Source organism: Manacus candei, unplaced genomic scaffold (genome assembly GCF_025592945.1).
Source record: "Manacus candei isolate 608988 ecotype Guabito, Panama unplaced genomic scaffold, ASM2559294v1 h1tg000050l, whole genome shotgun sequence".
Classification (NCBI taxonomy): domain Eukaryota; kingdom Metazoa; phylum Chordata; class Aves; order Passeriformes; family Pipridae; genus Manacus; species Manacus candei.
The window spans coordinates 36,364,514-36,378,317 of record NW_026138098.1 but is presented as its reverse complement, the minus strand read 5'-3'; the positions used below and the strand labels follow the sequence as shown (position 1 = coordinate 36,378,317).

General features: G+C 45.7%; 1 protein-coding gene across 4 annotated transcripts in view; it reads left to right on the top strand.

Annotated features, from left to right (window-relative positions):
- PRKG1 (protein kinase cGMP-dependent 1) overlaps positions 1-13,804 on the top strand; it is a 377,420-nt gene that overhangs the window by 269,220 nt on the left and 94,396 nt on the right. For all 4 annotated transcript variants that reach the window (XM_051799629.1, XM_051799628.1, XM_051799630.1 and 1 more), the window contains one exon: positions 12,391-12,468. In XM_051799629.1, coding sequence (XP_051655589.1) covers positions 12,391-12,468 — 78 coding nt within the window. The remainder of the gene's footprint in view (positions 1-12,390; positions 12,469-13,804) is intronic.

The window sequence follows — 13,804 nt, the reverse complement described above, 5'->3', positions numbered from 1 at the left end:
ACCTGGGACAACAGAGAGGTCACTGGGTGCAGCTCAGGAGATCCAAGGACTCTTCTCTTCCCTGATCCAGCCATGTCCTGAATTTCCCCACAACCATTCATTTGCTGTTCCCAGTTTCAAGAGGCTTTGCAGCAGCCCTGGAATCTGCTTTTCCATGAATTTAGTTTCAGCTTTTGCTTGCTGACAGGGTTGGTGGTTGCAGAGCAAATAGAACATGTTCAGTTCAGGCCAAAAGATGGTTACAATCTGTGCACTGGGTGGGTCTCCCCGTGGTGAAGGGGGCTCAGCTCAATGTCCTTGGGACGTGGGCAGTGCCTCTGCCCCAAAATATTTCCCTTCCACCCCAGCAAGTTTAAAACTGAACTAGCAAAATCTTAATCAGGTGTAAGAAATACTCTTTGGAAAGTCCATTTGTGGTGTGTCAGCAGCATCTGGCACCATCCTGCTCCAAGGGCACAGGTTCATGGAGCAAATGGTCCTTTTTGATAATAATATTATATTATTGCTTGTAATAATGTAAAAATAATGCTTGGACTAGTGATTTTAAGATCAATAAGCACAGCTGTGAAAGCTGCAACGCTCCTGGTTCTCCTGCAGTGGGAAGCTCAGGACAAGGGGCCTGCTTTGCATGGAGCATCTCCAGGGCTTGGTATCAGAGTTCAAAAGGAGCTTTTCTGAAAAGCTGGGCATTCCCAGCCACCAAATGATTTATGGGATGGATTTATGGGATGGCTGAGGTACCTGCTTTGTGCTTGGGGCTGTGCTGGATCCTTCAGGGGAAGCCCGGAAGGAGAGAGTGTGTGTCTGCATCTCCTTCTGGGACTTGGCTTTACCAACCATTTCCCAAATTCCCAAATTCCCACCCACCTATCCCTAGTTATATACATATAACAGTGAATTTTGGTGGCAGTGAACCAAAGAAACCAAAGCCAACCTTGTGCTTACTTGAAAACACTCAGTGCTTTCCAGTCTCCAACCCTGAAGAAATGAATTGTTTCCAGCAAAGCTCCTTTTATCTGTGAGCTGCAGACAATCCAATTTTATCTGTAAAAGCCAAAAAAAAAAAATGGAATTAGCTACTATATTCAGGAAAAACCCAAATATCCATTAACTTGATGGGTGTTTTCCCTTTGATCCAGACTTTATGGTGTCTCCCATAGCATTGCCCACAGTGACACCTGCTGGTATTTGGGACAGGGCTGGGTTGCAGGTCCTCAGGAGCAAGGGATTAATTAGGGACAAAAATGAAGAGAACAGCCAGTGTGGTCGTGGAGAGACACCTGGAATGGCCACCAAGCTGGGAATGCTGGGGACATGGAGCTGGGAGTCCTCCTGCAGCAGTGGAGCCCCTCCAGCAATGGACCCAGTTGTGAAGGCCCAGCTTTGTGCTGGGATCAAACATTGGGATGGGGAGATCCTCCTCCCTTCCCAAGCCTCAGTGGCTTCTCAAGATATTTCTCAAGTGTTTCTGTTTTTAGGGAGTTTATTTTCCTTCGGAAACGAACTCACTCCCACTCCCTGCATATTAAACATCCAATTACAGGTCCTGGGGATGTATTTGAGCCAACTCCTGCTTTGCCACCCTTGGTGTGGTGTTTGCAGTGGGTGAGTCTGAATAACAGTAATAGAGAGTTGTGCTGATGATAGCACAGAGCCATTTCACCCTTAATCCATGAGATAGTAGGCACTGGATTTGGGAAAATTGAACCAGGGCAGGGAGGGAGAAGCACCTCAGAAATGGAGTCACTGATGTGGGAAAATGGAGCTGGCCTGATTTCCATCCTGCACACAAAGGGCCATTGCTGGGGTGTTTTCTTATTTACCTTTTTAGCACCTCGTGGCTTCCTGTCCTTCTTAGCAGGGAATTCCCTGTGCAGCTTCCCAAAGTGGAATTCCTCCCTGCTGTAGGGGTCAGGTCCTGTGTGCCAGGTGGGGCTGGGGAGGGGGCACGGGGGGGATTGCAGGGCTCCCTGCTGCCACAATCCATGGATCAGCCCCCAGGACTGAGCTTGGGCAGAGTTCTCCCCCCCCCCCCAATCCTTATTTTTGGTGGAAAAGGAATGTTGTTCTGCTGGAGAAGCTTTTTGGTTGGACTGTGAATGGGTTGTTGCGTTAGAAAAAGGGGGTTTGGGTCTTAGATTTGTGTTCCTGAGGATTGATGGATTTGGGTCATTTGTAGGGCCAGGAGTTGGACTCCATGACCCTGAGGGGTCTCTTCCAACTCCTTACAACCATGAAAAATGTGTTCCTGGCCTTCAGAGCTTCCAGGGAGTCGAGCACAGGTTGGAACTTCTGCCTCTTACTTGAACTGAGCAGGGATTATGGAAAGAAGAGCGTGGGACTGCTCCTGTTCCCCATCCTTGGGAGTGTCCCAGGCCAGGTTGGATGGGGCTTGGAGCAACCTGGGCTGGTGGAAGGTGTCCCTGCCCATGGTCCCTTCCAACCCAACCCATTCTGGGCTTTTCTGGCTGCATTTGGGGATCACCCACAGGTTTTTGGGTCCAAAGCTTCAGCCCCTGCAGCAGTAGAACATCATCTCAGAACATTGTCCCCGAGGCCACCACTTGTACAACTCAACCCTTCGGCACCGGGGATGGATATTGGGAAAGAAATCCAGGTGTGGGCTTTCAGCAGGGAAACCTCCTGATCCAAATGTGCAGCAATCAAACACAGAAGGGAAATCAGCCTCTGAAATGCAGGTTTGGATCAGAAAATGTTTGTTTCTCCAAGAATTCAAAAAAACCCTGTTCTTTCTGATCTGAAAGCCAAGTCCAGTTCACGTCCTTTGGTACAATTTTAAGCAGCCTAATATTTATTTTAGGCAACAGGAATTGCTGGCCTGGCCCATATCCTAAGGATAACAGAGCATGAGGAATTGGGAATGACAGAGTTTGATCCTCTCCTTGGTTGCTTCCCCTCCCTCACTCATGAGGGGTTTGGAAAGGCGTTGGCAAAGCCTGGTCCTGGAGTAAGAACGTGCCCCCTGAGAACTCCAGGTGGGATTTAGAGGTTTGTTGAAGGTCAACTCAGGCCACTCCTTCAGCCCTTCCTTGCCAGTGTGACCATTTTCATGTGAAAATGAGAAAATTCTCATTTAAACAAAGGGGGGAGTTCTGAGGGACGTGTGAAGGGCCAGGGGAGACATCAACCCTTCTTCTGAAAATCTTTTTAAAGGTGATTTACCCGCAGTCAGACCCACTGTGGGCAAGAAGGCAGCCAAGTCTGTTGTCTGAAAGTCGTGGCAAACAGGCAGGAAGGGATCTCCTGCTGGGGATCTGAGTGTTTCAGGTGCTCTTCCTCTGCTCAGCGTGACACTTGTGCTGCAAAATAAGGTTTTAAGGATCTCAGAGTGAATATAAAATGAAAATAGCCGGTCATTTGGAGACAGGTGGGGAAAAAATAGCTTGTTGCTGGGAAAACTCAGGATATCACTGCATGGGAAAGGGTGGTGGCCTCAACCAGGGCTTCATCTGGGTCTCTTTTCAGGGCTGATATTAAGATATCCTCAGAAAAATCTGCTTTAAGGCACAAAAATGGATGTATCCAGTCCAATATTTATAAATGTGGTCACTCCAGGAGAGATGCTGGTGCTGCAGGGTCACCCCTTGGAGCTGCACGAGTCTGTTTTAACAGTAGTTAAGTGTAAATGAACAGTAAAAAATACTGATTTCTCTACTTGGGGGAGGTTATTTTGCATTTCTGTTGCAAAGCAGAATTTTTATCCCAACTTTCCGGGTTCTGTTGTCAAGGAGACAGTTGCAAGCCGGGTGAGGGGCTCGAGGCAACTCCTATTTCCATTGGGAAAAGTTGTTATTGCTGTTTAAAATAATACAGATTTTGGGTTTTCCCATTTAAGTGCACGCTGAGAGTAAAAGTTCTCTTGCTGCTTTAATATTTTCCAGGCAAACATTTGATCTTGGTTGTGCCAGTGGGATTCACTCCCACCATTCCTTGTCATCCAGGGCCTTTGTTGGCACACTGGGAGTCGAGGCTGAGTTGACAAAACTCTGCTTTTTTCCCACCTTTTGTGCATTTAAGGAGAGAAATCGAGGGAAAAGGGGAATATTTTGTGGCAACAGCCCAAATCCAGGGGGATATAAAGGAGAGTATGAGCTGTGGGAATGTTTAATCCATGTGATGCTGCAAAAACCAGGCGTGGTTGTCACCTGCAAGGCCCCTCAAGATGTTGCCAAACTGGGAGCAAGTGGTGAATTTTGGTGTTTGAACCTGAAAAATTACCTGTTTCAGTAAAACTCTGCAGAGATTGGCCAAGTCAGCTGTTGGTCATGGTTTTGCTTCCCATAAAGGTGGTTTTTAGTGATAATTTGAAGTGCATTTGCATATGGAAACGTGGAGTCTCCTCTTTGGTTGAGACCCCAAAAGAAAATATATTTAATCACAGGTTGCTTGAAGAGTGGCTGAATATATTTAATTAATATATTCAATTAATACATTCAATTAATATATTCAATTAATATATTCAATTGATATATTCAATTAATATATTCAATTAATATGGGGGGGGGGTTCTGTTCCTCATGATAGATTATGAAACTAGTTTGGATCCTCGTGGCAATGCAAATAACTTCTCTGAATAAGCACACAAAATTTGGAGGAAATTAAGAAAAATACATGGAACAAATCAAATGTGCTGATTTGTTTCCTTCTAGTTTCATTTTTACCATTCCAAGAACTGGGCAACTGCTGCAGTGCCACGGTGTGAGGCTGCTCCTGGTTGTATTTCCTCCATTTTCCAAGGTGTTCATGGTCCAGGTGGGCTGGGAATGTCACAGGAATGGGCTGGTTCAGGGAGAGATTTCAATCCTGCAGAAGCTTGTGCTCAAAATGTGTGTGACTGGCCAGCTTTTTTCTCCCATTTTCAATTGGCAACTTGATTTTATTTATGATTTTGTTTATTCCCTTAACAGCATCAGCATCAACCCTGTGCAATTCGCTCTATAAATTTAAAAAAAAAAAAAATATTTTTATTTTGCTTTATTTTCCTGTTTGCTACTTTTCAGTCAGATGAATGAGTTCCACCCTGTTGCCTGGGTATCCTTTTTGTAATTACAATTCTCCACATTGATTAGCTGTGAATCTGTTATTATTTTAATTAGCAAGCCAAGCTTTGTGGGTTTTCCAACCCAGTTCCTGACTTTAGCTGTGACCAAATACCACTATCACCTTTCACCTGGCTAATTAGTCTTTCATTATCTCTCATGGCAATAAATTCTATTTTTTTCCGTATCAATTCCTGTCTCATCTCTCTGGAAAGTCTTGTTAAAGCTCCTCTCCTGTTTCCCCTCACTCTGCCCCAATGTGCTGCTCTCACCCCCTCTCTCATCTCTCAGCTTTCCAAACCCTTCAACTGCCCCACCTGAAGTTCTCCCTTCACCTTTTACCCTCTTCAGCCCCACTGTATCTCTTTGAAGTTCCTGGTTTTTCCAGCATCCTCCACTTCTCAGCCTCCTGAAAGTCCTGTTTCTTCTCATCCTGCCTGTTGGTCTGCTTTTATTTCTCTTTTCCTCTTCCTTTGCACTGAAGGAAATGAAGCTCTACCCCACTGACATCTCTTCTTGTCATGCCAAAGAAACGTGTGGTGACAGGGACGAGCTTCCTCCTCATCCCCTCATCCTTCCTTGTGCCCTTCCTCATCCTCTGAGCATCTTTCCATGTGCTCTTTCTCCAAGAAAACTCATCCTCTCACCCTCTGCCATCTAATTTGTCTCCTCTCATGCTTTCCCATCCATTTTTGTTGCATGTGAGGATGAAAAACCTTCTCTCAGTGGCTGCTCCTCCAAAAATCAGCGTGTCGGAGCCTCTGCTCTCTTCCTACAGCTTCCTTTACAGAAGGAAACATCCTGCAGGCACCAGCTGGGCATCTCCTGGACCTCTGCCCTCTGTGCCCCCGCTCAGGGAGCTGTCCCTGCCCCGGGGGGACAGCAGGGACAGGGGCAGGCTCAGGGTCAGGGGGTGGTGGCCCCTGTGCCAGCTGCTGACAGTGTTTTACAGCTCGGTTTTGGAGGCAGAGCCAGAGAAACAGATGTTTGTCTCAGCCCTGCAGAGAAGGAACAGCTGAGGGGGGTGGCCTGGCAGCTGCTGGAGGGTTGGGAGGCCTGGTTGCCCTCCAAAAACAATTGTCAGGCTGTTACAGCAACAGTGGGGATGGAGTGAGAGGCCAAAGGTGGCTTCCAATGCCTTGTGTTGGCTTTTAGAGGGAATGAAAGCAGGAGGTTTCTTTAGCAAGAAGGCAGAAAACTGCATCCTGCTTTTTTAGATCCTTACAGAACCCCAGGATGGGTCAGGCTGGGGGAGGGACCACAGTGGGGATCTGGTGCCACCTCCCTGCTCCAGCAGGGCCAACCCAGAGCACAGGGCACAGGAGTGTGTCCAGACAGCTCTGGAATAGCCCCAGGGAGGACACTCCACCCCCTCTCTGCTCTCTGTTCCCGTGTCCTTATTGACAGGTCAGTGCAAAAGTCTTGAATTCCCGGTGAAAATTCAGCCTGTTCTTCAGGACCAGCTGTTCTGGAGTTGCCAGAGGTTGGAAAAATCGCAGTTTGGAGATGGTCTTTCACTCCAAACAGAGTATGTGAGTTTTCTCTCTTCCTCAACTTCCACTTTTATAACATTATTTCCATCACCTTTCTTACCTTGTCATGGGAGCAGCTCCTGGGAGTGAAGTGGTCCCAGCCCAATCTGTGGATCTTTATAATGCCTTTGGGACACTGAAGTGGGAGTAGTTTTTGAGGAAAAGGAAGAGCAGGAGGATACCCATCATCCCATCATCCTCTCAGCACAGCCTAGGCACATTCAGACCCATGGAACAGGGCTGCCAACCCCCAAAACAAACAACCAGGAAATTAAAGCAATCATTTAACCAAAGAACTTCCAGCTAGGAACATTTGTGCCATCTTTGTGCTCCTGGAGCAGCAGGGCACTGCTGTGGCACTGGGGGTTAATCTGTCCCAGCTTGCACCCCGTGGATCAGGTGTAGGCTGCACTTGCTTTTGCTTCAGTGAAATAACTGCTGAAGGCACCTCTGGGCCTGCCCTCACACATCCTTTTGTGCTCCTTTCACCTGCCCCAAGTGCTCAGAAACAGGGGTTCTGTCTTGGTGTAACACGGTGCAGCCTCGGTCAAGGAGTGATGAATTCACCCTGTGGGGGGAGGAAGATGCTCCTCATTGCAGAACTTTTTAGCTTTAGGTCATGGAGTTTAGTTTTGGGTGGCTGTTCTCTGAGCAGGGAGTTGCACTTGATCTTTAAGGGTCCCTTCCAGCCCTGTTCTGGGACTCTCTGCTTTGTGTCACTCCATAAGCAGGACGGGAATGTCCCCGTGGGAATGTTCCCTTTGGGGGCACTGAGACCCCCCTGGTCAGGGATGGTTTGGCTGGAACTGGAAGCTCAGAAGGACCAGAACTGGAGAGGACACCCAGACTGTCCAGGAGCTGAGCTGTTTCCTCAGTGCCCTCACAGTCCACAGTGAACCAGAAAAAATATTTCCCAGAAGGATTTAACAGGGAGAGAGTCTCCTGTAAGTGTTACACAGCTTGGACCCTAAAGCCCATCTCATTCCACCCCCTGCCATGGGCAGGGACACCTTCCACTGTTCCAGGTTGTCCAACCTGGCCTTGGACACTTCCAGGGATCCAGGGGCAGCCACAGCTGCTCTGGGCAACCTGTGCTGAGAATTCCTTCCCCATATCCCATCTATCCCTGCCCTCTGGCACTGGGAAGCCATTCCCCCTTGTCCTGGCACTCCAGACCCTGTAAATAATCTCTCTCCATCTTCCTTCTCATCTGTCTTCAGGCCCTGGTCGCCTTCCTCATCTGCTTTCCCATCTCTGTGCTCCATAATTATCATTATGGATAATTAAAGTTATAGTTATGTAGTTAACCCTCACTTCCCCTCAGCCCTGCAGCTCCCTCATATTTTAACATCCCGTTTGTTGAGCTCCAATGAAGCTGCTGTTTGGGTATTGACATATCCTGAGTGTCAAAAATTAGGGGTAATTAAGGAGAAGAGCACGACAGGATCATGCTTTGGCTGTTTGAAGGAGCAGCATTTTTGGATAATCCTTACCAGTGAAACACGTGGTAAAAGCAGGGAAGAAAATCCACATGATTCCCAAGGAATTCAGTACAGAAGACCAGTAATAACCTGCTTGGGTTTGCAGCATTTTTCAGCAAATAAACATATTTTTACATTTTATTTTCTTAGCACTGCAGCCTTGAAGGGATGGTTAAGGCAGCAAGAACGGGAAAAATAAGTCTTTTGAAAGCTGCTGCTGTTTGGAGCTTTACTGGGGGTTCTGTGGACATTTTTTTAGAGCCCCAGCAGCAAAATAACAGATTGAGATTATTTTAATTTTTATTTCAATACCCCCTGGCTGGGGTGGGTTAGACAGGGAGCACTGGCATCAAGCCCACTGGTTAATGTGGTGTAAAACTGGCTCCAGGGAGTCAAACTCCTCGGTTTCAAAGCCACCTTTGTGTCTCTGCTCCCCTCAGGTGACCTTTGGGTTACGTAGCATTCCAAACACACCATTTCCCACCTTTTCCCAAGTATTCTCGGGATAAACAGAGCAGCCAGAGGCACCCAGCTGGTGGAGAAACGAGGTTTTTGTGGAGTTTGACTCTTGGATTGGCCTCCAGCCTGGAGACCATCACTCCTCAAGAGAACTTTATTCCATGGGGTGTTTTTTCCACTCGAGGCTGAGGTGGCACTGTGGAATTCTGGCTGAGGGATTCCACAAAGCAGGATATTGGCCTTTTTTAGGGCATGATCTGGACCATGAGGTGCTCTGCACCCCTGCTGCTGCTTCTGGGGGATACCTGGAGCAGGTCCTGGAGACTCAGCCGTGTCTTACCCCATCAAACCTGCTGAGGAAGAATTTTTCCCCCCTTGCCACTGGGAGTTTTTCATGGTTTTAAGTAAAACTGGCAACACATGTTTTTATAGAAGCTGCTCTTAGTGGACAAACAGGGACCTCCATGATGGGCCACACAGGAGGAACTTAAAAGGGAGGAAGAGCTTCCCTGGTGTTCATTGAGGTTGGAAATGCTGGTTTGGGAAGGATTCCAGCTTCTCTGTGTGCTCAGGTTGGTTTTAACCTGTTTAGACATGGGATTAAAATCTGCCTCTGGCACAGAAACTGGCCTGGTTTAGGGTTTGGTTTGGGTTTGGTAAAGGGCTTGATTTATATCTAAGGGGAAATGATGATTTGCAGTGATGGTAACAGTTAATATGGAGCTTGGCCTGGTGGATTCCCAGATTTCTGTGTGTCCCATGGATGTTGTGGATGGATTCCCTGCTAGTTTTCACGCTGGTTTTCCAGGTCTAGCCCAGAAATTATTTTACATCCTGTTCTTCTGTTCTATCCATAAACCACATATTGACCCCCTAATCCAACAAAAACACTGTTTAAACCCATTCTCTCCAGCCTTCCTAATGTTGCATGTCAGATAATGAAACCCAATCCATAAATATTAATGAAAGAACTAAAGCCCTAAGAAAACCTTCAGTGTTTAATTTCAGACATGCCTCCCCCCCTAAATAAAAAAGCAGAAAAACCAAACCACTTTTTTTATCACTTATTTTTATTTAATTGCTTATTTTCTTGAGAAGAAAGCTCTTCTTGGAGCACTTAAACCTCTGATTTATCCTCTGCATTTGGGTTGCAAGCTTGGTTTGCTTTCTGCATCCCCACAGCCCCATTGCTGAAGAGGGGGCTGATTCCCTGACTGGGGAAGTGTTTTATTCTGTAGGAAAATGGGGTGGCAGGGATTGTTCTTGGGTGATAAAGCAGCTCTGACCCTGGAGAGAAGCACCTGAAGGGCCTGAACGTTTATAAAAGTTACTTTATGAAACAACAACCCAGTTAGCATGACAAATACTCTAAATTTTGTGGCATTTATAATTCATCGATGCTGAGCCTTTATTTGCCAAAGCTTATAAAATATACATTTGTGACTCGCTGAGCCTTCCCAGCAGTTATTCCTTGGCTTTATCGTGGCTGTTCCCTTGAACTCTGCCTTGCCCAGACTTTGCTGCCAAACTGGGACCTGTATTTCTGCAGCCTCCATTGGGTTTTCTCCATTTGAGTCCCATTTTTTCCCCTGGATTTCTGCTGTTTTCCACTGGGAAAGAAGGAAATGGAAGATTAGTTAATACAGTTTGCTCAGCTCTTCCAGCCAGGAATTAATTTCTGTGTTTTGCTTTCATTTTGTCGTGGCCTGAAGGAGCTGTTTTCTGAAGAAGTGTGCCCAGAAAACCACGGGGTGCTTTGGCTGGAGTGAAATCTGAGCAAATAAACCAGCTTTTCCTCCCTGGACTTTGGGGGGAAATGCAGTGTTCCACCCAGAGTCCTTTCCTCCAGGGGGACTCATGAGAATATACATAATAATGTTTGCAGTCATTAGATCTTTGGGTGCCTACAAAATTCCACTTGAGAGGATCTGATCCCAACACCTCCTAAAATCAGGCCCTTTCAGGGAGTCTCATCCTGGATGCTCAGAAATGTCCATCCTCAAATCTGCTCTCCAGAAACACCCTGGGTAACAAGGAAAACTCTCTGAGTTCCTGTCCAGGGGCTCCTCCAGGATTTTTTTCCTCTTTCCATTCTGGCACATGAAAAGAGGGAAAAATACAGCATTTTTTATATCCAGTAGAGTCTGTTCAGGGTCAGGACAACCCACAAATTAGAATTCCTGACCCACATTCTCCTGTCCCCTCATTAGAAGTGCCGTGATAATATTCAGGATTTGTGGTTCTGGTAGAGAACTTTATTATTATTATTATTATTATTATTATTATTGTTGTTGTTGTTGTTGTTGTTGTTATTATTATTTTGTTGTTGTTTTTTTTTGTTTGGTTTGGGTTTGGTTTTTTGGTTTTTGTTTTGGTTTTGTTGCTGTTGTTGTTTTTTGGGTTTTTTGGGGGGGTGGTTTTTTGTTTGTTTGGTTTGGGTTTGGTTTTTTGGTTTTTGTTTTGGTTTTGTTGCTGTTGTTGTTTTTTGGTTTTTTTGGGGGGTGGTTTTTTGTTTGTTTGTTTTGGGGGGTTTTTGGTTGATTTTTTTTGTTTGGTTTTTTTTTAATTTATTGATCTTCTGGAGAATCTGAGGATTATTAATTACCAACCTGCTGCTTTTATTTACCCATATTTTTTTGTTTAGGTTGCTGCCTAACTAGGTGTATTTTAAGGAACTCACCTAATTCATTCTGTATTATAGTTCACTAAGATATTTTTTAGATTTTTTAGAAGATTTTAAATATATTTTTATTTTTAATATATTTATATTTTTAATGTATTTTTATTTTGAATATATTTTTTATTTTTAATATATTTTTAATATTTTAATATTTTAATTTTTATATATATTTTACGTTTAACTTTTTGCCTTTTCATTAATATCCCCGTGTGCCCAATGCTCCCAAACCAAAGAGTTCTTTTCTCCCATTGCTTTTCCATGAGCCTCTGCCTGTTTATTTTCCTGTGGGATCAGTCTGGAAGTGGCACCAAAAAGGTTGGGTGTAAAGATAAATAAATAAACCCGGTAAATAAACACAATACCCTTGAAAGAAAACATCTCAAGCTTATCCAAATTCAAGGATTTGAATGAATTCCTCTCAAATCATCCCTGGTTTTACATTCTTTGGGATTAGGAGCCCTGATGGTCTTTGCTGTGGCTTCAAACAGCACCTGAGCCAGAGGGTTTGGGGGGGCCTGGATATGAATGGAGAGTCTTTATTTAGAAAATATTGGGAAAAAAATATCAGGAAATGTTGGCTTTGGGGTTTTTTGGTGATGTAGAAATGCAAATTGCCTCTGCTGGGCTGATCCAGGGGATGGAGGTGTTGATAAGCTGTGACAGGGATTTAGCAAGGAATATTCCACGCAATAAGGCAGAAAAAACCAGGCAGATTAAACTACTGTAATAACAGGAGAAGAGAAAGAAAATTGTTTGTTGAATAAAGCCCTTGCTAGCAAAGCTGGGAAACCAGCAAAACCACAAGAAAAAAAAAGAGAAGAAAAAGAATTATTGTTACAACAGACACATTATTGCAGTTTAGCTCATGTCCTGTATTCCCTTATGAAAACTCCTCTGTCCTTTTGACGTGCTAAAAATGGATTTAGGCTGTGAGGATAATTCATCTGGGCAAAAGTTGGCACTGGCACAGCCTGAGGAAAAATGGGCAAGCCAGAAAGTGTTGCAATTTAATCCTTCCATCCCTTGACAGAGGACAATCTTTGAGTCCCAGCCAGTGTCGGGCTGGGAGAAAATTGGTGTGGGGTGATTTTATCCTGCAGAACTGCCCAAGGATCCCCTGGAAAACAGGCTCTGCTCGGGTTTGCTCATCTTCATCTGGTTTTTTTCTCCCTTTACAGACACACTATGAAAGTGGAGAGTACATCATCAGACAAGGAGCTCGAGGGGACACCTTCTTCATCATCAGCAAAGGGAAGGTGAGCTCACACCCTGCAGGGCTGCTGGTGCTGCCCTGCTCCCAAAACTCAGCCCCAGCCTCTCCCTCCCTCCCTTCCCCGGGCACAAATGTGGCAACACTTGACATTTAATTAAACTTCTGGCACTGTACCAGCAGAGAAGAGCGGCCTGAAGGGGAGAAAAATCAATCTGCTGCTGGTTTGCTCCCAGGGAACACTTTGGGGTTGAAAACAGTAGTTGAGTCTCTCAGCAAATGAGCAAAAAACCTCTGTTTTTTATTGCCACTATACCCTGCAATACTCAGCTAAGAATCCCTCTTACAAGGCTGACTTCCAGACTTCATTCCCATGGCTACCCCTTCTCAGCTTCCCCAAATTAAATAATGGGAAGCCAGGGACATCTGAGCTCTCTCCTTGGGGAAGGAAGAAGGTCTAAGTTTCTGTTCCACTGCTCACAGGGAAAATGGGCTTTATGACCTCTTTTCCCCTAAAATCCTGATGGGATTTTATACAAGGTTTTTTTTCCTTACCTTCAACAAATTTCTACTATTTTTTTAGCTGGCCTAATACTGTTCCACTTGAGAAACACTGGGCTTCTTTCCACAGAGCAGGATGGAGATGTTCTCGGGAATACACAGTGATTTCCCACTGCAGATGAGATGATACATGGCAAGGAAACACAAATGGATAAATGTGCTTGGAATTAGGCCAGGCCCAGCCTCCTGCTCCCTGGAGCTGATGCTGGCACCAACCACGTGTCCTTGAGGGGAGGGCAAACCCCGTGGCATCCGTGGAGGAAGAGTGTGGGTGTGGAGCTGTCTCCCAAGTTTTTTCCCATCATCTTCCACTCTCTCTTTCTGGGAGCCAGTTCTTCATCAGAAGGAGAAAAAAAAAGGTCTTTTCAGATGAATAACAATGTCATGGATAAGTTTCTGAAAGGAAGATAACCATGGCCTGAAATCCAAACTGAAGGTCTGATGCCCTTTCACTTCCCTCCACTCAGAAATAATATTTCCTCTTCTCCCAGAATATCCTTTTTTTTGCCCTTTTTTAATGGTGCATCTCCTTCCCATGTGGAGGGTTTGAAGCCATGTTGGCCAGTCTGTTGGAAACCAGGCTTTTGCCTCACTTGATCAGGTGGATCCCCTCCCTTCCTGGTAGTCATGGAATCCCAGCATGGTTGGGGTTGGAAGGGACCTTAAAGCCCATCCATTCCCACCCCTGCCATGAGCAGGGACACCTTCCACTAGCCCAGGTTGCTCCAAGCCCCATCCAACCAGGTCTTGGACACTTGCAGGGATCCAGGGGCAGCCACAGCTTCTCTGGGCAACCTGTGCCAGGGCCTCCCCACCCTCAC